At 39.2% G+C, this 26,575-nt stretch overlaps 5 protein-coding genes across 6 annotated transcripts in view; 3 read left to right on the plus strand and 2 right to left on the minus strand.

The window, feature by feature from the left end:
- Nucleotides 1–3,394: 3,394 nt before the first annotated feature.
- Nucleotides 3,395–11,349, plus strand: LOC105895704 (tudor domain-containing 6). Of its 2 annotated transcripts, none has more exons than XM_042709759.1 (3): nucleotides 3,395–4,022; nucleotides 6,531–11,000; nucleotides 11,148–11,349. In XM_042709759.1, exons 1-3 carry the CDS (start codon nucleotides 3,926–3,928, stop codon nucleotides 11,168–11,170), a joined length of 4,590 nt encoding a protein of 1,529 aa, XP_042565693.1. In that variant the 5' UTR covers nucleotides 3,395–3,925; the 3' UTR covers nucleotides 11,171–11,349. The 2 variants fall into 2 exon arrangements, with proteins under 2 accessions (XP_042565693.1, XP_012677835.2); XM_012822381.3 differs by having other exon boundaries at nucleotides 3,396–4,022; nucleotides 11,151–11,349.
- A 193-nt stretch (nucleotides 11,350–11,542) lies between these two features.
- On the plus strand, nucleotides 11,543–16,442 carry LOC105895703 (ankyrin repeat domain-containing protein 66). The gene is made up of 5 exons (XM_012822380.3): nucleotides 11,543–12,438; nucleotides 13,386–13,537; nucleotides 13,702–13,930; nucleotides 14,385–14,553; nucleotides 16,358–16,442. The coding sequence occupies exons 2-5, from the start codon at nucleotides 13,399–13,401 to the stop codon at nucleotides 16,379–16,381; spliced, it is 561 nt and encodes a 186-aa protein (XP_012677834.2). The 5' UTR covers nucleotides 11,543–12,438; nucleotides 13,386–13,398; the 3' UTR covers nucleotides 16,382–16,442.
- LOC122133475 (adhesion G-protein coupled receptor F3-like) lies at nucleotides 15,339–16,857 on the minus strand. The gene is made up of 4 exons (XM_042709760.1): nucleotides 16,480–16,857; nucleotides 16,343–16,384; nucleotides 16,189–16,230; nucleotides 15,339–16,037 (listed from the first exon to the last, which is right to left on the minus strand). Exons 1-4 carry the CDS (start codon nucleotides 16,738–16,740, stop codon nucleotides 15,954–15,956), a joined length of 429 nt encoding a protein of 142 aa, XP_042565694.1. The 5' UTR covers nucleotides 16,741–16,857; the 3' UTR covers nucleotides 15,339–15,953.
- A 56-nt stretch (nucleotides 16,858–16,913) lies between these two features.
- Nucleotides 16,914–25,245, minus strand: LOC116223609 (adhesion G protein-coupled receptor F5-like). The gene is made up of 15 exons (XM_042709677.1): nucleotides 25,144–25,245; nucleotides 24,993–25,061; nucleotides 24,752–24,764; nucleotides 24,296–24,430; nucleotides 24,033–24,128; nucleotides 23,679–23,785; nucleotides 21,931–21,989; nucleotides 21,718–21,839; nucleotides 21,375–21,593; nucleotides 20,909–21,130; nucleotides 20,519–20,656; nucleotides 19,964–20,151; nucleotides 18,216–18,398; nucleotides 17,141–17,811; nucleotides 16,914–16,920 (listed from the first exon to the last, which is right to left on the minus strand). Exons 2-15 carry the CDS (start codon nucleotides 25,044–25,046, stop codon nucleotides 16,914–16,916), a joined length of 2,214 nt encoding a protein of 737 aa, XP_042565611.1. The 5' UTR covers nucleotides 25,047–25,061; nucleotides 25,144–25,245.
- A 767-nt stretch (nucleotides 25,246–26,012) lies between these two features.
- Nucleotides 26,013–26,575, plus strand: part of LOC105895702 (dynein axonemal heavy chain 6) — a 45,442-nt gene continuing 44,879 nt past the window's right edge. The window contains exon 1 of the mRNA XM_042709678.1: nucleotides 26,013–26,458. Within this exon, the coding sequence (XP_042565612.1) occupies nucleotides 26,453–26,458 (6 nt within the window). The 5' untranslated portion in view covers nucleotides 26,013–26,452. The remainder of the gene's footprint in view (nucleotides 26,459–26,575) is intronic.

Below are 26,575 nucleotides of genomic sequence, written 5' to 3' on the forward strand. Positions count from 1 at the left end.
CCTCTCTGCCTGCTCTTTCCTTCCTCTCTACACACAGGCCTCTCTGCCTGCTCTGTCCTTCCTCTCTACACACAGGCCTCTCTGCCTGCTCTGTCCTTCCTCTCTGCACACAGGCCTCTCTGCCTGGCCTTACATTACACTTGTAGTTGAAAACTGCTCCATGTTCACCACATTACTGTATTACAACCATGGTATTTTTCTACAGTTTTTTTTTAATGACGAACACATGTCTTTATTCCTGATTAAGCCATCTCATAATTTGTGCAAAACTAACAAGCTAACCACCTTTGAGCGTCTGATGGAGAGAGTCCTGGCTGGTGTTCTCCGGAGCTGCTGTGTGGTTTACCTCGATCCCCTCCTCATGCATGCAGCTGTTCTGATGGTGGCCGCCCTATAAGCCGCCTCCTCTGGTTGACGCGGTCCTCCGTCTTCAGCAACAGCGAGCAGCAATCCCCAGTCTTCAGCAGAGATCAGAGTATGAGAGCTCATTGATAGTGGCGTGGAGTCAGTGTAATTTGTAAAAGCCCTAGTGTGATTCTCCTTTTCCTGTGTTTTAGCATCTTTGTCCACCCCAAGTCGGTCTGGTGTCTGTGTATATAAGTCCGCTCCAGTTGCCATTCTGCATCAGTGTCTGGATGCTTGTACTGTGTGTAAATAAATGGCAAAGAAGCCTAGATTCGCCTGACTCGGTAAGGCAAGGCAAGGCAAGGCAAAGCAAGGCAAGTTTATTTATATAGCACAATTCATACACCGTGGTAATTCAATGTGCTTCACATAAATACACAACAATGTGCTTCACATACATAAATACACAATGGCAATACAATGTGCTTCACATAAATAAAAGCAAAAGGTCAGTACATGATCATAAAAACAGTAAAATATATCACTAGTCTACTACAGTAAGCAATAATGCTTCAAAGGAACTGTTCATGGCCAGTTAGCAGAAGGCATCTGAGAAAATTTTGTTCTTTAGTCTAGATTTAAAACTGAAAGTAGTTGGAGCGTTTTTAATGTCTTCTGGAAGTTGGTTCCAGAGGTGAACCGCATAGTGGCTGAGTGCTTCTTCACCCTGTTTAGTTTGGACAGTGGGTTTTACTAATAGAAATTTATGCTGCGATCTGAGAGATCTGAGTGGTACGTACTGCTGAAACATGTCAGATAGATACTTTGGCCCTATCCCATTAAGTGACTTGAAAACAAGCAGCAGTGCTTTAAAGTCAATCCTGTAACTTACTGGGAGCCAGTGCAGGTATTTCAGTATAGGGGTTAAGTGGTCAGTTCTTTTTGTTTTTGTAAGAATTCTGGCTGCTGCATTTTGTATCATTTGAAGCTGTTTAAGTTTTTTTTTAGGAAGGCCTGTGAACAGCCCATTTCAGTAATCAACCCTACTGGAGATAAAGGCATGAATTAGTTTTTCCAAGTCATCTTTTTGTGGCAATGTTTTTGAGATAGTAGAACGCAGATTTAGTAATTGCTTTCATGTGGCTGTTAAAATTTAGATCACTGTCTAAGAGGACACCAAGATTTCTGACAGTATCCTTTGCTTTAGGTCCTTTTTTGTTAAGAAGGGTGGCAATCTTACATCTTTCCTCCTTTTTACCAAAAAATATTACTTCAGTTTTGTCTTTGTTTAGCTGGAGAAAGTTCTGAGACATCCAGTGGTTAATTTGCTCAATACAATCACAAAGAGATTCAAGGGGACCATAGTCATTAGGTGTCAAAGCTAAGTAAATTTGGGTGTTGTCAGCATAGTTATGATAGGAGATCAAGTTATTCTTTAAGATTTGTCCAAGTGGGAGCATATAAAGGTTGAATAGAAGTGGACCCAAAATTGAGCCCTGGGGGACTCCACAAGATTTTTCAATGTCAATCAATGTAGGTGTTGAGGTGCAGTTGCCAACTGCAACAAAAAGCTCCTGTCTTGTAAGTATGATTTCAGCCACTTGATAACAACACCTGAGATGCCAACCCAGTGTTCTAGTCGGTGAAGTAATATGTTGTGATCAACAGTGTCAAAGGCTGCTGTAAGGTCCAGCAATACTAGGACTGATGCTTTACCTGCATCTGTATTTAGGCGTATGTAATTTATAACTTTAACAAGAGCTGTTTCAGTGCTGTGATTAGCACGAAAACCTGACTGAAAGTCATCAAGGCAGTTATTCAGTGTCAAAAATGTGGTTAGCTGATTAAAGACAATTTTTTCAATAATTTTGCCTATGAATGGTAAATTTGATATGGGCCTGTAGTTGTTTAATGTGGAGGCATCCAGGTTATTCTTTTTCAGTAGGGGTTTTACAACAGCTGTTTTCAGGGAGTTAGGAAATGTGCCAGTGTATTTATGTATGTATTTATGATTTCAAGCAGATTTGTCGTTATGAGGTGAATGACAGATTTGAAAAAGCTGGTAGATAGACCATCCAATTCACATGTGGAAGAGTTGAGGTTTTGTACGGTTTTTTCAAGAATTTCAATGTCAATCAAGCGAAATTCAGACATTAAGTTAAGTGCTCCTCTTTTTGTCACTGGTGGTTCGAGGTGATTTGCGTTTGAGATAATATGTTCAGTCTGATTTTATCAATTTTACATTTGAAAAAAGATGCAAACTCATTGCACTTATTTGTGGATTATTACCTAATTGTGAAGGGGGATTAGTTAACTTTTCAACTGTTGAAAAAAGAACTTGAGCATTGTTCATATTCTTGCTGATAATGTTAGAGAAGAAAGACTGTCTTGCTTTGCATGTTTCAAAGTTATATTTGCGTAGCATCTCTTTGTGTAGGTAGGATTGCTACAATACTATGGCAACACAATAGATTTGCAAAGCTGTATAATATATCAAATTTCAAACCACTAACAGAATAAGCTTACAAAACAAACAATCACCAGACATGGATCTATAACTTACAGGTAGACTTGGTAGGTCAAGTATTAGGTGAGTTGTGAGGAAATGCACAGTGATTGGTTACCAGGCTGTACAAACATCGAACTGATTTAAGACATAAATTATACTGTAGTGATCCTGCTACAAGAGAGACTTTCTGGGGGGAGAAGTAGCCTAGTTTCAAGAAGGGGGGGGGGTTATCGTGGGAACAACAGAGGACCTTTTTGTCCAAGCTAGGACTGAGTTAGTTCTTCAACGTGAAGTGTAGTTTGAATTACCTGGTCAGAGGGTTTTGTTGTTTTTCGGTGCTCCTCTCAACCTGAGTTTAGCCTGTTATCGGAGGGCAATACATCTCTACCTCGGGTTAGACGTTAACCACCGTCTCCTAACTGCTGTGTCCTTGAAATACATGCCGGAAAGCCACTATACTATGTGGAAATCACCACATCAGAATATTTTTTTTTCGTGGTAGACATCTCAGACTGAACCAGGTCACGTTGCGTCGTTATTGAAAACACATAGCCTACCATCAGTTGCAACACAAATATATCATAATGGTAACGGTTCTTACCTTAAAAACAGCTTTTTCCTTGACTTTGCTCGGGCTGAAGTCCAAATCCCGCACCAGCTCAGCTGCTGTTGTTCATGAGCCTCAGTGCTAGCGTTTAGTAAATATGTGCCTCTCTTCCACTAAATAATATGTAGAAAATATGAACGATATTTTAAAAGTCTAGTGTAATCTTAATATTTTGGTGATTGTCTGGGGTGACTCCCCCGATGCATATCCGGCCTTGACCACATCAGACTGAAAGACTTCAATATGTTGTTGAATGGTGCCCTGATGGCAGCTGACCTTAGGCCGGATTTAACCCTAATTTGATAGTTGTCGGATCCAAAGCCAGAGCCCCTATAAGAAATTCTCTGTCCAAGCTTTAAAAAAAAAAAAAAAACTACACACAACGTAGGCTATTCCATATTGATCACGTCAGAACGTTGTCTGGGACATGAAACAACCTGATTGGATAGTCTTCAGTAACGAATATGACAAATGGAAGCAAAGGGCTGAAGACTGCTGTTTTGTTGTCGTCAAAGATGGAATCTCATCAAAGACGCAAATTTAAAGAGTTTGGAGAGAGAGGTAAGTCTGCTATCCTACATGTTTCTCCCCTACATGTTTCTCCTTTAGGTGTCTCTCACTTGCCTACCTGCCTGCTTGTGGCTTCGGCATAGACAATCTTCATTGGTTCAAACACGCGTGAGCAACGTATCACTTAACTATCTGGAGTGCCTATATTCATTTGTTTTGTGTCTTATAAGTACCAGAAACATATTAGCCTTAAATGCAGATGGCTTGTGGTCTACCGTTTACCTAATCAAGAGTTGACTTTACCAAAAGCACTCCAAACCACAACGCAAAATAATTTAGATGAGCAAAAGCGGCAGAAGTAGGCTAGGCTAGAACTGTCTCATAACTAGGGTTGGGTACCGAGAACCGGTACCAATATGGAACCGGTTCCAATACAACCGGTACCTACCCGGACCGAAATGCAACGCAGATTTCGGTGCTTCATTTCGGTGCCTGAGCCAATTGAAAACGGTTGCTAGGCAGATTCCGCGGGGCACATGTAAAACTGCCCCAGCTCCCAATGTAAACTTTGTCCTGTGTCGCTCACGCTCATTGGTGTTTTCATAGCAACAGTCTTATGACAGTGAAGAGCATGCAGCAGTTCACTGAGCAAGCACAAACAGAACTAGCCATCAACCTTTTAACAGAGAAAATACCGAAAGGTAAACGGTCAAAAGTGTGGCTGTATTTCGCACCAAAATATTCAAACATCGCGACGTGCAGCAAATGCAACAAAACAATTGCGTGAAAAGAGTGGAGAGAAGGCAAAGAGTCAACGGCAGATCAGCAACCGAAGACTGAAAAATAAACGGAGATGACCGCTATACTTAACCTACGGTAGTCTCTTAAAGGGGCAGTACACATTTTCTCGTACTCAGTGTGTTCAAGTAACAAGATTAACTATAAACAAGATAGAAAAGATAGGTATAAACAAATCATAAAATGGTGAAATTTCATGAAATAAATGCAAACAAAATAATAAATTTTTGACTCCAAAGGCAAATATGCTCATATTTTTGCAAAAGAAGTTTGACGCTGTTTTTTGTATTTATTTATATTTATTTAAGTATACTATAAACTGTTGTTTACAGTTAATATAATGTTCATAGTTTGAAGTTAAAAAGTTTGAAGCCAAGTGTTTTGTATGTATTTATATTTATAATATACTTTAAACAGTTAATATATTGTTCAATTTGAAGAAAAAAAATTGAATTGAACAAAAGAATTGCTGAAGTATTGAAGCTGTAGTGTGTGTACAGAGTGTGTGTGTGTGTTTTGTATTTATTTAAGTATAGTCTAAACTTTTGTTAACAGTTCATATATTATTTAAGTTTTAAGTTAAAAGGTGTTTTGTATTTATTTATATATATAATCTACTTTAAACAGTTCATATATTTGGCAATAAAGCCTTTCTTAAATGTCGTCAATCGTAAACATTTTTTTATTTTTTATAAAAGTATCGGTTCCGGCACCGTTTAGGCACCGGTATCGTTTTAAAAGTATCGGTTATGTACCGGTATCGGATAAAAACCAAACGATACCCATCCCTACTCATAACACTTGCTCAAGATTTAACTGGGGAACAAAAAAAATAACTGACATAGTGTGAAAATAACAGGGATATGATTTCTTTAAAGACTGCATGTTAAAATGAGATCAGTCCTCAGCTTGTTGGCCCTACTATTTGTAAGCTACTCCTACTTCACTTACTACTTACTCTTCCTTCAGTGATATAAGGCCCAAGCACTAGGCCTAATGTTGTAGCTGTTAGGCCTTCCTACAGTTAGCATGGGAGTAGGCCTAATCATTTATTTTTGAGAGAAGTATCCTCTCAAGATACTTATGTATTTGAATATGTATTTAAAGATGCAGTCTGAGATTCGGCTTAGGTTTTGCGGAAGGTTGTTAATATTTGAGCTCAACTGCCAATCAAATTACTCCCCTCCCCTCCATGCTCCTGAAGCAAACACTGAATGGACAGCTAGAGGACAGTGAGGAGTATTTGACAAAGTGTATGAGATTAGAATCGAGGACCGCACCTTTACATGGCACAGTGCACATAGCGTCCACATGGCCCTCCACTATAGTCTTTAATGGTGTGAACCCAGGCACTACTACACCCAGATTCTTTTTCAAGCTCAATAGTTTAGCAGTCCCTCCAGGATTTAGCAATCTTGCGATTTTGCGAATGCAATATCCTGCGACGATTGCGAGAACACCTTGCAAGACCCTGGCTTATGGTCAATATGCAATAAAAACTGTCTCTTCATTTGTAATGTTTCTTAGACCGCACCAGATCCATAACCAAGTTAACTGCTGTCAGGATTGATCGTGGCTTTCTTAGGTGCCTGTGTGACTGTGCTTGTTCTCTCATTGTAAATAGTAAATAGCTGGTGTGGTCATTTTTGTTTAATTGACTGGTGTCCTGCATTTCTGTATTTGTAAAAACACAAATACGTTTATTTTCAAATCATTAAGTAGGCCTTAATATATTGTAACTTTTCCTGTTCTGCTTCACAGAAAAAGCAGCAGATAAACAGTGGTCCAATGGATGCAGCAACAGAAGCAATTGTACTGGCATTTCTTTCCGGACTAAATATCATGGATCAAAATGGAGCGATCACACGTTGCCCAAAACTCATAAAGACAATACAAATACTTTCCTCTCTGAGGTACTGAAACCAGATTCATATTACACAGTGACTGTGCAATTTGTTAAAACTCCCTCTGAATTCTGGGTTCAGACAGAACTGGCTATGGATAGACATGAAGAAATGAAGATGGAAATGTCTGAAATGTATGGAAGTGGAAATGATTTAATCCTCCAAAGTCCAAAAGTGGGCACTCTGTGTGTAGTCTTGATCAAGTGTGGTGATTTCTATCGTGCAGTCGTCAAAGCAGTCCTTGACACGAAAGTTAAAGTGCATTTTGTTGACCATGGAAATGAGGCTATAGTGGATCAGCAAGACCTCAGGATTCTCTGCAGTGAACACAGAAAATTGCCAGCACTTGCATTCAAATGCTCCCTCTCTGGTATAAGCCCAATTGGTAACGACTGGAGTCAAAAGGCAATTGATTTCTTTGTGGATGAGGCTAGTCAGATATTGTTGGACATGCATGTTTCTGCCCACTGTCAGGATAAATACACGGTGGAATTATTTTACAAGAATGCTGGTCAAAGATCCATCAATGAAATGATGTGCAGTGAGGGCCTTGCAGTAAAAGATGCGGCAGGTGACCGCTTTTCACCACTGAGGCTAGACTCTGGGTGCTCCACAGCAGAGGCCTCAGGAGAAGACTCTACCGAAGGGGACAGCATGAGAAGTGATGGCACATATGATATGTTGCGCTCGGCTCTTGAAATGGAGGTAGGGTCACAGGAGAAGGTTTGGATAACTTGTGTTAAAAATGTACATGAATTCTATGGCCAGCTGGAGAGGCATTCCGGTGAGATTGAGAAACTCAACAAACAAATAGAGTTTTTCCGTGGTCAGCTACAAGGCACCAAATGCTCTCTTTCCCCTGGTGCCCCATGCTTTGCAAAGTATTGTGATGGGCAATGGTACAGAGGACATCTTAAAATAACAAAACCTATCATCTTGGTGCATTTCCTAGACTATGGGGACATTGTGGCTGTAAACAAATCAGACATACTCCCAGTTCCTTATTGGGCAAGTGAAATCATGTTCATTCGTGCTCAAGCTGTAGAGTTTAATTTGTCAGATGCTCCTGCAGACACAAGCAGTGAAGTGAACAGATGGTTTGAAAATTATGCCACCGGTCAACACTTTACAGCCACACTGTTGGAAAAATATCCTGGTGGAAAATTTACAGTGGAACTCCATGATGGTAAATTAAATGTGAACAAGGCCATCAGGGAAAAGTCACAGAGAGCAGGACCAAATTCTCTTAAAGTACTGGACCATTCCACACCGTCTCAAACCCATGATCTACCTACTTTAAGAGAGTGCAAAATGTCAGACCTTAGAGCATCGTTTAAGGGAAATTATGGTATAAAACAACAAGGGAACCCATCCTTTCAGCATGGTGGTAGAGAACCAATTCCTGGAAACACAAATGTCCCTAATAATAGAAATACTTCTGCCAACCTTCCCATGTCTCAAAAGCCTGACAAGAAACCTTCTTATAATCCAAGGAGAGAGGTTGTCAGTAAGACAAAACCTTTTGGCCCTCCAGTGAAAAGAGCAACAGAAGATTTGGTCATGGGTGTCATAGCCCCATATACAACCAAAGCAAATCCCCCACAGCCACAAAAGCTTGTTTCTGTTCGAGGCATCTATGGCCGTTCTGAGCCATGTCCTGCATCCTGTCCCAAACTGGCCAATCTTCCGGACCGGCCCATTGGACCAGGTGTTGCAACAGAAGTCTATGTCTCTCACGTCAACTCTCACTCCAGTTTCTTTGTCCAGTTGGTGGAGGATGAAGATAAAATACATTCTCTTGTTGAGGAACTAAATGCAGACCAAAATCAGCCCAACACTGTCTCTGATGTGGATCTGAAAACCTTACAGGAGGGCGATGTGGTGAGTGCCTTATACCCTGATGATGAGTCCTGGTATCGTGCTGTCGTCATGAAGGTGAGTGACGGTGGCTCCATCCTTGTTGAATTCATTGACTTTGGAAATGAAGCAACTGTTGTGTCCAGCATGGTGCGAAGTTTGAAGAACAGTTTTCTGGACACTCCCAGACTAAGCGTTCACTGCAGTATTAATGTTGATGTGCATGACATGCTCAGCAATACATCTGATGAGGAAATGACTGTCAAATTGAAGGGCATGGCTGAAGGAGAGACTAAGAAGATTACCTGCATGTTTGTCAAGCGGTCTGGCATTGTCTGGGAGATTTGCTTTGTGGATCCAGGAACCACACCAGAAAACTCCCTGGCAAAGCTGACGAGTAATCCACCTATAGCCAAAGACGATGTCTTGGAGACAAAAAAGGCTGCTTCTACAACAGATGTCCCCTGCCCCTCTGAATCATATCCAGAAGGCTTGCTCAACTTCACAGATCTTCCCAGTAGGCCCATCAGACTAGGAGTTGTAACGGAAGTCTATATCTCCCATGTCAACTCTCTAGGCAGTTTCTTTGTCCAGTTGGTGGAGGATGAAGACCAAATACATTCTCTTGTGGAGGAACTTAATACAGACCAGCTATGCAGTCAGTCTAATGTAAATGTGAGAACTTTACAGGAGGGAGATGTGGTGGGTGCCTTATACCCCGATGATGAGTCCTGGTATCGTGCAGTCGTCAAGAAGGTGAATGATAGTGGCTCCATTCTTGTGGAATTTATCGACTTTGGGAATGAAGCGACTGTTATGTCCACTATGGTGAACAGTTTAAAGAAAAGATTTCTGGACTCTCCCCGCTTCAGTGTTCATTGCTGTGTTGGTTATGATGTCAATGAACCACTCAACAGCACATCTGAGGAAGAAATGACTGCTAAATTGAATGATTATACAAGGGGAGAGGCGAAGAAGGTGTCCTGTACGTTTGCTAAGCAGTCTGATCATGTTTGGGAGGTTTATTTTGTAGAATCTGATACCACTCTGAAAACTTCTCTGGTGGGAATGTCAGGCATTACAAGTGAGACAAAAAAGAGTTGCCAAAGCACACCAGTAGTTTATTCCACTACGGACATGCCCAGCTTGTCTCAGCAGCCTGCAGAATCTCCACCCAAACTGGAAGATCTTCCCAATAAAACAGTCACACCTGGTGTTGTAACAGAAGTGTACCTTTCCCATGTCAGCTCCCAAGCCAGTTTCTTTGTCCAGTTGGTGGAAGATGAGAATAAAATACATTCTCTTGTGGAGGAACTGAATACAGACCAGCCATGCAAAGACACTGTGAATGTGATAACTTTACAGGAGGGCGATGTGGTGGGTGCCATATACCCTGCTGATGAGTCCTGGAATCGTGCTGTCGTCAAGAAGGTGAACAGCAATGGAACCATCCTTGTGGAATTCATCGATTTTGGAAATGAAGCAACGATCATGCCTAGTCTGACGGGCAGTTTAAAGAAGAGATTTCTAGACATTCCCAGATTGAGTATTCATTGCTGTGTTGGATATAATGTCAGTGGACCACTCAAGAGTACATTTGAGGAAGAAATTACTTCTAAATTGAAGGACTATGCAAACGGAGAGGCTAACAAGGTGTCTTGTATGTTTACTAAACAGTCTGGTCTCATTTGGGAGGTTTGTTGTGTAGATCCAGATATCACACTGAAAAGCTCCCAGACTGAGATGACAAACGCCATATGTGAGGCCAAAGGTAGTTCCCAAGAGGCGATGTTGGGTTGTTCTCCTAAAGATGTGCCCTGCCTACCTAAGCAGTTTGAGGATGCCTTGCCCAAACTGGAATCTCTTCCTGACAAACACTTAAGACCAGGTGTTGTAACAGAAGTGTATGTGTCACATGTCAACTCTCCAGGCAGTTTGTTTGTCCAGTTGGTGGAGGATGAAGACCAAATACATTCTCTTGTGGAGGAACTGAATACAGACCAGCCATGCAGTCAGTCTAATGTAAATGTGAGAACTTTACAGGAGGGAGATGTGGTGGGTGCCTTATACCCCGATGATGAGTCCTGGTATCGTGCAGTCGTCAAGAAGGTGAATGATGGTGGCTCCATTCTTGTGGAATTCATTGACTTTGGGAATGAAGCGACTGTTGTGTCTAGCCAGATCAGATGCTTGGGGAAGAGCTTCCTGCAAGTTCCAAAACTCAGTGTTCACTGCTGCCTTAATGATGGTTTCAATGTACTGTCTGCTGAAGAATTGATGACTACATTGAGAGAAACTACTGATGGAGAAGTTAAGAAAATGAACTGTATTTTCATCAAAAACTCTGACCGTGTCTGGGAGATCCATCTTGACAAGTCAGGCACCACTATAGAACCCAAAGCTCCAAAGTCAGAAGATTCTATAATGGGTCTTACAGACCATTCAACTTCGGTGGTGGAACCAGCAACAGGTAAAACTTACAACAAATAAAAAAATACATAGAAGCCCTTAAACTGATAATTCTATTGTAAGAATATACTCCTTTTTGAGATATCTACCACTTTTTCACTGATCATGCATTGTGTTGATGGTCAACTGATCTAAGTCATTTCTTAAGCAGCATCACCTTGTATCATCTGATGAAAATTGAAGCCATCGGAGATCAGATTTCAGTGGCAATGTTTTTTGAATTATTGAATTTTTAGAGCATTTTATGGATGACTATCAAATGATATCAAGACGTAGGTTATCTATAGACAAACTTTTAATATGCATCTGTACATGGATATTTAAATGGGACAACTGAGTACTGTCAATTTTTAAAGCAAGCAATCGCTGATTATTGTGGTTTATGAAATGTTTCAATAAAAGTCAATCCTTTATATGTATAATGTGTGATTCTTCAATCTATAGCCCTATACTAATATCACCTTGCATTTATTGTTACAAATCTAGTATTGGAGATCAGGTTAGTTTGACATTTTGCCTGTCTCTAAATCATGGCATTATCAAGCATTTTAAGTATTAATTTGTTTTGATGAGTGCTACTGATTTTAATCTATTTAATGTTGACCATATTTATTTTAGATTGACCATTAACCAAGATTTAAAAAAAGATATTGTAGTGTAGGCCCTATAATTAGTAGGAGACAGTGACAAGACCTTTGTCCAAGTCTATTGTGGAGTGCATTTTGTAGCCATTTCAGGGAGTGCCTAGTCAGTCCCTCTAGGATTTTGAGATTTTTTGGTTTGTGTAATTTTTAATTCAAACATCAGACAGGTTATCTATATGAGGGGTGTGTGTGGTTTTTTTTATTTTATTATTAAAATAGTATTTTATTTTCAGTTTTTGTGTGTTATGTCCTCATGTCTTGCAATGGAGACATTAGTACACTCATTTTAAATGTCATCTAATTTCACACATTTCTGACAACTGTATTTACATGGTCAAGCTGAAATAAAATGTAATTCCTTGGTTTGAACCTTCCTATTCCAAAATCACACATTTTTGGTAATATTCAGAACAGTAATCATAAGTAATTGTGTACCGAAAACTGAACAGAAAACATGATTATTCAAATTGTGTTGACCATTCGTAGCCTTACTTTGCCGGTATTATACGTACTCACTGAAATTACCCTTCAAAAAGCCTGTGCATGAATTTAGGAACGGCCTTTTATTTTGAAATGCCATCTCCATGCAACGGGAACGGCTGACTAAACACTTTGACACAACAATATGCCTTTATGTTTAATCTAATGTTCGAATACTATTTACAATTTCACAACTGAATACAAGACAGAATAAGATAATGTGTGAATAGTTCATTTAACTTTTAATGAAATAACAGTTAGGGTGTAAGAAACATCCTCTGGATGCCCTGGTACTCATTCTCAGTAATTCGAAAAGTAAGAAAATATAGGCTACAGCGTTGAATTCACAAATCGCGGAATCGCCAGAAAGTGGAGGGACTGCCTAGTATACATGCTGCCTACTTGAAAATATAAAACAACATTATAAAAGTAACGATCTCCTCATAATAATGAAATCTCCACATCATCGGAACTTGTTAGTGTTGAACGCTGCTTACGTCAGGACACAAACATTGTAACTAAGGACGAGCACTATTTGTTGGAATCAGGTAGGGAAGGTGTACAGTGGTGGATCTATAGTCTGTTTCATTGGCATAATTGTATCCGGTTGAATACTTTTGATTATGTGATGTTCCATTGCCTCGTTAATATAAAAAACGTTATTTTTCTGACGCTGCAATGAACCTCAATAACACGAAAGTTGTTGAAGTCTGGTAAAATACCGCAGATAGGACTTTTGTTTATTTCATCTGTTCTCACTTGTTTGTTTCAGAACTTAATGTAATTGTTCTGTCTTCTAGGCATTAGGCCTACCAACCATCTTACAGTGAAGGTTAGGCAAGCCTGTTTGATGCCGCGAATGACGGTACGATACAGTATAATTGTAGTAGCCTTTGCACGACTTGCCTATTGTTTTTGTTTCAAGTAGCCTATAGGCTAGGCGTGCAATGTCAGGATCACCTTCAATTAGATGCATCCAACAAAACTTTGTCAACTCCTCCCCCTCCAAAAACATATTCAACTGAGTCATAGCCTAAATTAAATTATCTGGGTTAGGTAGGTCAATCCGGCAGGAAAACAAGAAACTGCACAGTTTCTGTGTAGTTTATCTGAGATTAGCTCTGCAGAATTTCTGTATTACATTGCCCTGAGTGGTTAGCAGAATCAATGTGATTTGATTGAGACTGATTTAAGATTGACACGTGTCAAAATAGTCTTGAGCAATCAAAAGTTTTGTTCGTTTTTCTCATGTGTGTTTTCAGCAGCTCTAAACCGATGACAGAACTCCATCAGGCTGCAGCGTCAGGGGATGCTGATCTAGTAGAGGAGATTTTGAGGCAGAACAAATATGATCCCAATCAGAGGGATGTTGATTGGAACAACAAGACTCCCCTACACTGGGCTGCAGCTCGCGGTAAACTATCTATGTTCATTTACCGATTCGACCTGAGGTGTCTTCACCTTCACTTAGACTTTGCTGATATTTTAAGATGATTCATCTGATTGGTGAAAAAGTCTGATAGATGATGTGTTTATTTGAAAACCAACAGTTTGTCGCAACCCTGTTTTGTTTATCAGGTCAGGCAGAGATAGTGCGGGTTCTGATCGAGCATGGGGCTCGGCCATGCCTTTGTACAGGGAGTGGGTGGACTGCGGCTCACTTTGCAGCGGAGGCAGGGCGCCTGCAAGTGCTGCGGATGCTCCATGCCTTCCATGCACCTCTGGACAAGGAGGATTGTTGTGGGGACAAGCCTGTCCAGATTGCTGAGGTTTATGGCCACATAGACTGCGTGCAGTTCCTTAAAAGGTATAGAGTACTGTTTTACCATTAGGGCCCATCATCTGTAAATTACTCTAGATATACCTTATCCAGAAATATATATTCGTCAGAGAGATGAGATGGATAATAAACAGTGACCATGTGATGCCTGACTTAACACTTATCCTGCCCTCCTTGACATTAGATCATTTTTCCAGGCCATCAACAGATGACCCATATCTGTGCTATTACAGATCAGGGGACCCCATCATATCACTTGTATATTTTACAAATCACCCTGGGAAGCAAAAATGGGATGCACAAATACACTGGAGCGTTCACATGGCCAGCTGATATGCCTGACTGTTACAGACATTATAAGGCATCACAACAGGCTGAGATGCGCTGCAAGTGTGAAGCAGTGTGTCCTTGTGGTGATGCCATGATGATGCAAAGGGGGGCATGGCGGTTTTCTGATGAGAACATGGACTGTTTGTTGCAGGGCAGAGACAGAGCATCAGGAGTATCGCCGTTCTGCTTTGCTGTCAGGCTTGTCTCTGGATGACAGGGATGAAGAATGGGAGGAGCAAAAGCGGGACACAACGCACCAAAGGACGGCACAGAATGTGAAGGCGCACGCACCAGAAATTAAATCAACATGTAAAACTTGGGTATGAATCTGACTTTGCGTATATGAACTGCATCACTTTCTTTACTCTGTACTGTTGTTAGATGATACAGAAACTCTGTATGTCAGATAGCAAACCTGAAACCTGTCATTTTGTAATTAAAAAGTAACTTTAATATATCAAAATATATGAAGGAAAAAAAGATTCCAAGTCATTTCAGTGAAATCCTAAAACTTCAATCTAAATGATTCAAGGCAGATTTCCTCCATGACATTCCTAACGTATAACATGCATAACATCACTGTGTTAAAAAGGTGAAGATGCAGTAAATACAAATGGCTTAGTTGCAATGCAAAATAGGATGTATGACAAGCAACCTGCCTTTGTGCTCTGTGGAATCTTACATTGAACATGAAAGTGTAAATTTACATAAAAATTACTTTCACGTTATGCCGGCTTGCTACATACACACTGAATCTTAAAGTAACACTATGCACTATGCTACGTGCTGTGTAGTTCTGTGGATTTGGTTGTAAACCCCCTCAAAAATGTAAGAAAACCCTTCAAAGCACGACATTGCACATAATATCGGCAAAAGACGCCACTTAGCATGTTGGCATGCTTTTATCATTGCCAACTGGGCTGTAGTGTTTGCAATTTTTTTTTTACATGCTTTTTAGGTAGGTAGCTCACTAGTTATAGACCAAAACTTCATGATGCTTCTTTACACCAGATAAACATGATAACTATTCAACATTGAATGAGAAGCATAGACAATGAAAATAGATCTGTGATCTTCATATGACAAAAAGATAATGTAACATTTGTATTGTGTAATGCCTTTAATATTATTAAACATACACACACAACTTTTTGACATTACTTCAAATCCCAGTATTGATGTTTGTAAACGATTCTAGCAAAAATTCTTATTAGTATTATCACAGAACATTTCTGATATTAGTATGACATATGCAAAATCTTCAGCTATTGGTACATTTTGGTATGTAATAGCAAAATTACTTTTTTTTAAATGATACCCCAAAAAAGTTTAAGAAAAGTAAAGTTTTTTTGTTGTAGATAATGTTGTTGCAGGAAATGCTGTTCTATTATGCTTTTAAAATGATGTTGTTTAAAGTCAATTTTAAAGAATTTTATGTTTTTGGTATCAAAAACTACACATTACAGCTCTACAGCATGGACACAAAAGAGTTTCTTGGATTGATGACTGTGTACTTCACTGACTCCAACCATAGAATTCAGATGCATGTTTGCACTGAATCTTGAGCCAAGGCAACAGCTTCACACTTCCCCTTTACTCACATTAAGGTCCTATTAGGCTGGCAAAAACAGCATTATGTAAAACAGGAAAGTGAAAATACATTAAAAGAATTGAAAAAAGAAAAGGGACCAAAGGTGCTCCACAAGACTGGACTTTGATGTTATTTCTTTTTAATAGAGCTTTCAGTGGAGGTCTTGGAGTTGGAGTTGGAGTTGGAGCGCTCGCCTCTAGATGTAGTGTAGACCTAGCAATGGAAGAGTATCGAGAGGATTCGTTATAGCCAGCTCCACAAAATGTAGCTTCATTCTCAACCTCAAAATATCAGCTCATCAGAAATAATTTTATAGTGTACTCCAGACATTCCCATAATGTGTTCTGAAATATGTTGTTCTCACCTTTGAATGGTGACAGAACTTCTGAACAAGTGTCTCTCGGACCTGTACAACAAAGCAGTGATAACAAAGATGAACAAGCACAATAATGACATTAATGACTTTATTTCATTGCATGCATCTATATTTATTTGATAGTAAATTGTGGTAAATCTACCTTTTTTTCTCCCAGGCATGCAGTAAGAAGAATGAATAACCCCTGAAATGAATGGACATGGACATGAAGTCATGGACATCTGTAACCCTGTACAAATAACCTCTAAAAATTGCCACTGGATAAACTTGAAGCCTTACCTGAAACGCATTGCACACTGTAAAGGTGTAGTTCACAATCTCAGACAAGGGTGTTATAGTGTGGTCAGTTGCCAGGACAAAAAATCCAAAAATCCATGTCACTCCAAAGATAGGAGTTAGGAAGATCACGGCTTTGAGGATGCCTCTGATGACATCTTTGTCATCTTGAGAATGGCCTTCAGACACAGATGGTTTCAACAGTCTAACAATGACCACCAGCATGGAAAACACATTAATTGCAACAATGATGCCGACTGGCATCACAAATGCGTAAAAGGACCCTTTAAACAAACCATCATACTTAAGCCAGCAAGTTTCGGTAAGGTAGTAAGAGTCGGCTTCACCATTATCAAACGCAATGACGGTCAACACCACAATAATCATAGGACAGACATAGCCGACAGAGAATGACATTCCCAAGTAAATCTTCTTCCTCAGCCTCTGGAATACGAAAATCAGTGAGTGGAGGAGCACCAAGCTTAAGCACAGCATCCAGAAAAACATGGCCAGAAAGCAGTAGTGCTTCATGACGACGAGCCAGCGGCACCACTGGGAAGGATGGGAGTTTGGAAATGCTGTGGCCATGAAGCTGCTGTCAGCGAGCAGCAAGCAGAGAGAAATGTTCACCACGGCCGTGTGGCGAAAATGGGAAATGGTTGACTTGACCACTGAGTTCCACACAGCAAACTCAATCAGGAGGCATAAAATAAGAGAGACGATGGACACGCCCAGGCCTATGGTAGTCAGGTCGTCCACATAGGGGATGTTCACCGGGTGTTTGGACATCAGCACTGTGAATGATCCTCCTTTATAACGGTCTGATCTGACACCACTGTTGAGCTTACATTCACACTCGTCTGAGCCTGCACCACCCCACTTACAGTCCTTGCTGGACCATGTCTTCTTGTCAGGCAACCAAACCACACAGTGCAATTCATGGTTCTTGGTTCGATTGACATTGTTAAATTTGAATGTAACCTTCTTGGCACTTGGAGCATTAACTCGTAGAACTGTGGCACGGGGTTCCAGCTCTGTAGTTGTATTATCAATTTGAAGTGGCAGGTATTCCCCTAGTGTTCGGAATCCAGTGACATTTGCTGATGAGCCAGCGTCCATGTCGAAGTCCATGCTTACGTTGTAGACCTTTCCGCGGTTTGATCTGTCATAGAGCTTCAGTTTTATGTTTGGTGCTTTTTTGTCTTCAAAATCTTCACTTGGATACGATTGATCCAATAAATTATTAACATTACTCAGGTAATCCGCAGCTAAGTCAGGGTTCCAGGAGTCCTTCAGTGAATCATTTATGATGTTGCTTGCAGATATCAGAAAATCCTAGAATGGACAAAGAGGTATTATTCTTTTTGTATTAAATATTATATTTACACCTGCATATAACTTAATTCCTAGAACCTGTAACTTGGTAAAACAACAAAGAGAGTAGCCTATACCTTTTGCATGGTCATAATGTTGACAGATCATTTTTATTATTCATAGATGCCAAACATTAAAGGCAGCAGATAACAGAGAAGAGACATCAAGGAGTGAATGTGTTCTAGTGCAGATTTATAAAACATAAATATAATCAAGAACTCCTCAGAGTGCTCTCAGACTTTTAGACTGGTTGGGTATGTTTTACAACTGGTTTACAACATATCAATCGCATGCCTTCAATAAAACCAGAGATTAAATATGTTTTCATTATTGACTCGTGACTCATGGAGCATTGCTATACTTACAGGTAACACAGTTTCACCCAGAGATTCATTCTTTGCGACGGATACCCTGCTCATGGTTCCAAAAATGGACACTGACGTATCAATGTTTGCTGCAGAGTTTATGCTTCTTTGTGTCGATGCCTTCATGTCCTCGAACACCTTTGAAGCTACTTCTGTGAACTTCCCGAGGCCTCTCTCAAGGTTCTGCAAAGAGAGTGGTATGGATAGATTGTCAAGCAAAAGTTACCAGCCGTCAAAGTCTATAATGTAGCTCAAATTCTGAAAATGTTTGCCTTTGTGTTTTTTTAAACACATTTTTGGATGCTTACAGAGGACAACATACAAGTTAACATTTTTTACATAGAATAGTTAGGGAAAAGAAACCGCCCAAAAGGGACATGGGTCTGTGACTACTATTGGTGTAACCTACAGCAGTGGTCATTAGACAGGTGCAGTGACTTGCAAAAGAATTCACCCCCCCTGAAATTCATCACCATTTTCATAATTACAAAAGATACTTACACATATTTTCCCAATTAGTATTATCATTCTAAACACTAAATAAGCAATATGTATACTAAAATAAATAACAAAAATATAAAGTTAAAATTGATAAATGAAAAAATAAATGATTCTGCTTGCATAGGTATTCAACCTCTTTACATAAATACTTGTAGGATAACTCAATAACAGCCTTAAGTCTTGAGGTGAGACAGTACCAGCTTGGCACATTGTTCTGTGGTGTGTTTTGGTAGAGTTGATACAGATCATCTATGTAGATGGAATAGCGGTGTTGGACTGTAGTGCCACACATTGTTGGTAGGATTTCGATCAGGGCTGTAACTGAGCCACTCTACTGTTTTACAGTTTTACAGTCTAGTTGTATGGATAGCTCTTAAAATGGTGGAGGCCAACACATGCACCCCAATTCCAGCCACCAGTTTCTTTTTATTTTTCAGGGTGATGGCTGGACTGCGGTGGCCTCCCTTAATATCTTCCTCAGATTCTTGGTTTGGGGGACAGCTTTTTCTACAGGGCGGTGTGATGCATCTTGCACTTTCTTCTTATGGATCGTTACTTAAGTTTTTTCTCACTTAAGAATTTGAATCACCTTAGCTATTTAGTCTTCATTTCTTGTTATTTCACAGCCAGCCTGGTAAAATAGTTTTGCAAGCTACTCTATGACGTTTTTAAGCGCTTTGAGGCTTTAACTATACAGGAAACTTCACAGATTGACATGTGTGAATACATCGCATCTATGAAACAGAGAAGTCTGCCAGCAGTGATGCACATTATTTAGTCACACGTTACCTTTCTTAGTCCATGCATGAGTCTGTAAATACGGACTGACCAATGCTGCACTCCTACTAGAAAGTACACCATTGTAAGATACAGTATTTCAAGTGGCCTGAACTTGACATACTGATACATCATGCTCATGCTAGGAGACTAGTACATGCCTCTAAGAAATAGTAGCCAAATGACTGTAATGTGTGTGAAACCTATTGAATAGCATACCACTGTCTATGTAGTGACATAGAGGAAGGAAAGTAAAAAGCACATTCAATTCAATTAAATTACATTACATTAAATAAACCCATGAAAGTCATTTTGTGTATCACATCAAGTATGTAAAGATCTTGAGCAAAATGTCTGCAACATGTAATATTTTCAAGATTGGTACCATTTAACACCATTTAATCATTTAAGACAATGAACCTGTGGCATGGGAACATACAACACATACTGGTGTGACACCAGTCTATTACCTCAGCCTTTCCAGCTATGTCCTGCAGGTCAATGTTTACACACTTATTAATCTCAGTTGCCCAGGTTTTGTCTTTCGAACATTTCCTTGTCCTCTCCCCTCTTTGATCACCCTCACATTGCAGTGTGGCCGTGTGACCAGCCTTGGCCTGTGGCCAGTCTCCATCCTTGTTGCACACGGGTGAGTTCGCTGGGTGGGTATGAAAACATCTCAGTGAGCAGAAGACGGACAGTTTCTATATTTCTATGTTTCTTTTCATCAATGTCCTACAAATGCCCTCTCCACCTAGCCATGCTATGTGTTATGTATACATATATTTTCACGGGGTGCTCTATCCCAAAACAGAACTACATGGAAAAAACCTTTGATGGCGAGTGGGAACGACACATAACCATATAACATCAAAATGAATTTGAAGATGATATCAAAACTAATTGCAAAAACATGCCACAAAACACAAACGTGCAAAGTCAGTGAATAGTGTATATAACCTTAAGATTGTGCGTATTGTTTGTGACCACTTGAGGCCTGAATACAGTTAACATTTAAGACTTACTTTTGATGACAGGAATAGTGACTTTCTGAAGCTGAGATTGATTAAGCCTGTTTGTGAAATTACATGAAACCTCGTAATTTTCTTCTTTACATTTTATGGTTTTTCGTATGCGGTACAACCGATCACCACGTTCATACTCTGTGATGAAAATAAACAAGAAAAAAAGTTAGGATTGCCTTCACATCAAACACAGCAATAATGTTTGAAGTCTATAAGTCAATATAACATGCACCATATATTCATATCATAAACACTCATTTACACACATACACATTTCTGTAAATGTAATTAGCTATGTATTTATGTTTTAATAGCTACAGACTGGACAGGCATGTGGTATTATATAAAAATATGAAACATACTATACAAGGTTATATTTGATTAACTTACTGATATCTTCAGGGATGAAGTCAGGATCTTCCCAGGTAACTGTATATGGTTCAGTGGTATTTGTAATGGCACAAGTCACCTTTACATTTACCTCATCTGCTTCCTTGCAGTTGGGAAACTGAGGTTTGGTGTATATATCTATTACTGGCAAGAGGGCTACATCTAAAAAGGCATGAGCTTGGTGTTTCACTGATTTCTGCTGAAATTCACATATGTATTTACCTAAAGAATGAAAATGGCAGATAATCAATCATTTAAAAATAACTTCAAACCTAGCCACGGAAGACCAAATCCAAATGTTACTCCATAGTGTATGCAAATTGAGATTGCTCTGCATGGGAATATGTATACATTGTAAATGTACATTTTTGGTGTTGTCAGGGATGTTCATGTTCAAGAAACTATAGTCATGAAAAACACCTGAATCTGACTGTGTTTCTCAAGATCAGTTCCAATTGCAACATACCTCTCCAGATATATGAGGTGTATTCAAGTCGAATTTGAGTGTTGGGTGGCTTATCAATGAATTTCACCTCTGTCCCTCCATGGATTTCAATTTTGTTTTCGTCTTTCGAGGAGACCAAGAACCATGTAAATTGCCCTATGGGTTGACTTGTTTGACAGCTAAGATTCTGCGATGTATTAAATTTCACTGTATAGTCTGGTGCTGTTATTGTGACAAAACCTGTGAGAGATGGAGAAGGGAGGGGGGTTGGAGGAGGGAAGAAGTTATAACACAGAGAACTACAGTTCAATTTGGTTAATATCAATTTACTTGTTTGTTGGGACAGAATGTGAATAGGAAATACCCTGAGTAACAAGTGTAGTTTCTCCAGAAGTGTTCTGCAAGCTGGCGGTTATTTCATCAATTTTCTCTAGTCCTTCATTGGTATCAAAAGTCATCTCAAAAACTACGATGACAGAGCCCTTACTGGTATATGGGGGGAATAGTTAGTTTCATGCCATTCAAACTAAGATATATGTGAATACAAATCTGAAATGATACGGTGATATGTGCTTACCTGAAATGCAAAATGTTCAGGGATCGAAACCATTTCAGTCTACTGTAACATTTTGATAACTAGAAGAAATCGTTGATTTACAAAACATGGTTATACCTCTAGAACAACTGGCAACAGATGTGCTACTAATAGGCCTAATTATCTTTGATGCTAGTATATCTTGATTTATTTATTGATTATAATAAATAACAACAAGTAAGTGGACTCGGTCAAGGACGGATCCAAAGAGATATTTTTTTAATGTCGGACTATGATTATTCTGTTCTTTCATTTTATTTTCAAATATTCCGCACCTGCCTCCTGTGAATTAATTTTTTTCCATAGACATCAATCATCAGTGGACAATGCAGTGTGACTATATGACCACTAGATGGTGAAAAAGAGCAATAAGGGGTAAGTGGACTCTTACTATTCATAGCTGACGGGCAAAAAGAACAGCGAAACAGCGTTAAACAGTGGACAACTTCGAGCAGTGCCGCCTACTCAACTACGATCGCCATCAACCACAGACCATACCACTATAGCCAGACAGAGATATTTAGAAAAAAATAAAATGTTTGATCCATGTACTGCACCCGCTGACATTTGTATTTCTTTAACCTCGACGAAGTCCCTGCCAGAGCTCCAGTGTGGAGATATTTACATCTATCTAATAGAAAATCCATCCCCCTACACATCTCAAAAACTGAAAGCCTACAAAAGCACAGATAGTTATTTAATTTTCAGAAGTGGATGGGTTCACAACGCTGTCGTCTGGAAGGTGAAAACAAAAAACATCTTCATAATCAGAGCAAAGATGAGTGCCATTTAATAGCTAGCTACCAGCTAGCGAGATACCTGTTGTTAGCTACGAGCTACCTGCTGTTAGCTAGCAGCCTTTAGCCTACCCAACGCTGTTCTTTATCATTTGACACAATTTTCTGGTTTAAACAAGTACGAACACCTCGTTTGGCGAATGACAACTTAAATTATCTTCCCATATATTTTCTACTGGCATTGTAGTACTACCAGTTGGATGACAAAATACACTAGCCTAGCCTACTTGCTTAGGTACTTGTCGCAATCTCAGAGAAGAAACCGTTTCTTGACTTTATTACTTGATCTATTCCCGTTTTAGGTAGTTATTCTGATAAATGAGGCGACCAGAACAGGGTGACTGCTTTTATTGCCAGCCCCAAAAGTATTGCTGCTTTACTGTGTGTCAGAGAAAAGTTGACCCAGAAGACGTCTACAATCAACTGGTAGCAACGTGGGCGGGTTTTAAATGCGATAAAAACAAAATCCGGGCTTGTCTCCTCGCCGATTTGAACAGCCAACCGAGCAACAACTGTCTAGCATTTTACTACCTAAGTCAGACAATGTTAAAGCGGAGATATTAAATGATATTGAATGAAAGGTGGTCGGTTCCTGTATAAACTCCAGTGTTAGACAGGTGTGGAATGTGTTTTTTGCCCTTCAGCTGGTCATTCTGACGTCACGTGAAAACTATGAATTCGCTTCTCACCTCACAAAGCTTTGCTTTGCAAGACAGGTCAGGTTTATAGAATGCCATTGTGGGAAGTCTAATTCAGTTTATTGGGGAAATGAATGTGATTCATTCAGAAAGCGTTTTGTTATAAATAAAACTACATTTAGAAATGTAATTCCCCCCCCTGCAGGCATTCATGAATTAGGAAGAATATCATTTAATGTCCAACATTAAAAATATATATATATATTTGATTAATCAGGAGCACCAGTAAAAATACCTCTTGAGTCAGTTTTTTGCTCAGTTTTTTAAACTCCTCAGAGGCTCGATCTGTGAGTTTGTTGTCATAGGGTTCATCTTTCAAGACAATTTCTCCTTTGACTGAGACTGATATATTGGTAGATGAAGGAGAAGACAAGATGTTGAAATGCACTGTATGTGTACAATGCATCATTCATCACAGCAGAAATGCAATTTTCCCAGTACTTACTTAGTAGAGACTAGTTTTCACATGTAGTATTTCATTTCATATGTACAATAACAGTTTAAAAGTTCTCAACATATACAACCATGAAAGCAGATAGGGGGACTCAGTAAAAGAGATCTTATAAGAGATGCAGATGGAACACTCTACCTCTTTTTTCAGGGATACACAGGTTGTCATTGTCCTCATCCTCCTTAAAGTCTTTTGTGCACTCACATTTATTAGTTTTATCTACTTCCTGGCAATCTGCGTAGAGCAGAAACATGCATTTTTTGACAAATACAACATCGAAATACATACCAACACAAATCAATAAACCTGATGGTAACATGACATATTAAACTTAATTGTACCATACTTGTACAGTTTCAAAATATAGAGAATTATATTTGATAGAAATCAACTAATATTACCTCTGGTGGTCTTAATCTCTCTAATACTTTCACTTCCATGTGTGACATTAGGAAAGGTCTGAAGTAGTTCTGTTAAGTGTCCCTCTGCATTGTCCTCAATGCTGATTTCAGCATGCAGCACTAGATAATTCAATTCTGATAGGGGACATAACTTAAAATTGTCAATCCATACAACAGCACGATACTGGCAATACTTCTTATTAAAAAAATATACTGATTTATATTGATTATATTTCAACTCAACAGCCAATCAAATTCTGTGCCTTTGAAGCATTGTGTTGATTGGCTGAAACTGTGTATGTCTCAGTCCAAGCCAATATGTTTGTTTGCTATTTACAGAGCCAGGAGTGTGTGTGAACAACAGAGGTTTTTTTTAGTGCATTAGAGTTGCTGACTGTACCTTTAACCTTAATGAAAGCCACATGACTTATGATAATTGTTTTGAAATGATCTTACCTGCTGAGGTAATCTGATTGAAAGAGTGATACAAATTAATGTATTAGTTCATTAAGTAATTATTTTGCTACTCCAATGATGGACACTGCACAGTATATACAATGTTTTATAGAAATAATAACAATCATACATGCATGTGATCAAAATACATTATATACTAACTCCAGGTCTCACTGTGCTCAGCTTTCATAAAGGTTTCATCAGCTTAATGTTTGTGGTCATCAGACAGAAATATACTTACATACGCATTGAAAAGAAGGAGGGAATTCAGGCTCATCAGAAGTAACAGCTCCATGTATATTTCTCTTGACTGAACAGTTGATCCAAATAAAGAAGTCTGGCGTTAAAATCAAACCACCTCTTTACTGAAGAAATAAAAAAGAATCACTTACTGCCAAGGTTTTGAAGAAATGACTACAATTCAATGTGTAAATATGACCAGAATATCCATAGTCTGTACTTTGAACATGAGACTGTCTCTGGTGTCTGAACTGATGCCTTGTGTTAAACTAGGCATAGTTACTGTGTATTCATCACAACCATATGCAAATGAGAAGCCAAACAGTTGCAAGGAGTAGTCCTTCATCATTTGCATTTGATAGATGACAAATGCAGCTTCCTTGTATGACTATATTAAAAACCACAGATTTGACTGTCAAATTAATGATACCCTGATACATCTTGTACTTACTTGAATGTGAAATGACTACACACTAGGCTACAGGGGTCAAAAAGATTAAATGTTTAAGGTTTGTTTCAACACATCTGTGACATGGAAATCAGTTTGCTTCCAAGGTAGGGAACCTGACCCAAAACCCACAGACAAACCCCCCTCCCATGTAGGCAGGCACACCAGTTGTACGTTATTACAGATGCTTGTGTGGTGCTTACTGAAACAGCTGCTGTATGCTGACTTCACTTGTGATAGCCTGCGTGCATAAGCACTGGAATAGCACATGCACAAGAATGGTTGTAGACATGCCCTGAGGACCCTCTGAACAGGCCAATCTTCAATGTTCAAATAAGTTCCAGTTCTATTCAATGTTTAGCCTACAACATTTAATGTGTAAAACAATTAGCAACTTGTAGTTGGTGCATATTTATTAATACACCAAACAAAACAGCTACAAAACATTTTTTTTGTTGTTGCTTTTAGGCCTAGGTAATTCTTTAGTTTTTCGCTTTGAGGCCTAATTCCTGTTCCTTTTACTCACATACATTACTTTTAGCTTTTACTTGTTTCTCTTTTTTTTGTCTTGTTTCATTTTGTTATTATGTCTATTTTGTCTTTTATTCTTTCACTATTATTCCTATTATAAGCTTTTAGTCCTTTTAACTCTTATTCTTTTTATTAAAGTTTATATGTATGGTCAATTTATTGACCTCGATTGGAAAACATTCTGGTACAACTGTTATTTTCAGATGTACTATGTAAAAGTGACTAGACTTGACCCAATGCCTCACAGTAGGCCTTCCAGTGGGACAAGCTGAAACCATGGCTGTAAACAAGCACCTAGATATCTCTGCCTAGTGGCCACTGTTACCTAGCAACAGGCAAGTTTAACGTCAATAGCTCGTGATAGATAGCTAATGTTACAGCTGCAGTTATCTCTCTCTCTCTCTTAGAAAATACATTAATGTTACTTGGAGTTAGGTATACATTTTCCATATTTATGTTCAAAAGAAGTCTCTTTCCCAATCATGCAGGTATGTATCGATATGTAGCCTGGGCCAAAATCTCTGGGTAGGAAAATATGTCTATTACTACCTAAGAAGTTAAATCACGTAGATATTCTTCTAACAATGTCGAGGTAAAGAAAAAAA

The sequence above is a fragment of the Clupea harengus genome, chromosome 14 (genome assembly GCF_900700415.2).
Source record: "Clupea harengus chromosome 14, Ch_v2.0.2, whole genome shotgun sequence".
Classification (NCBI taxonomy): Eukaryota; Metazoa; Chordata; class Actinopteri; order Clupeiformes; family Clupeidae; genus Clupea; species Clupea harengus.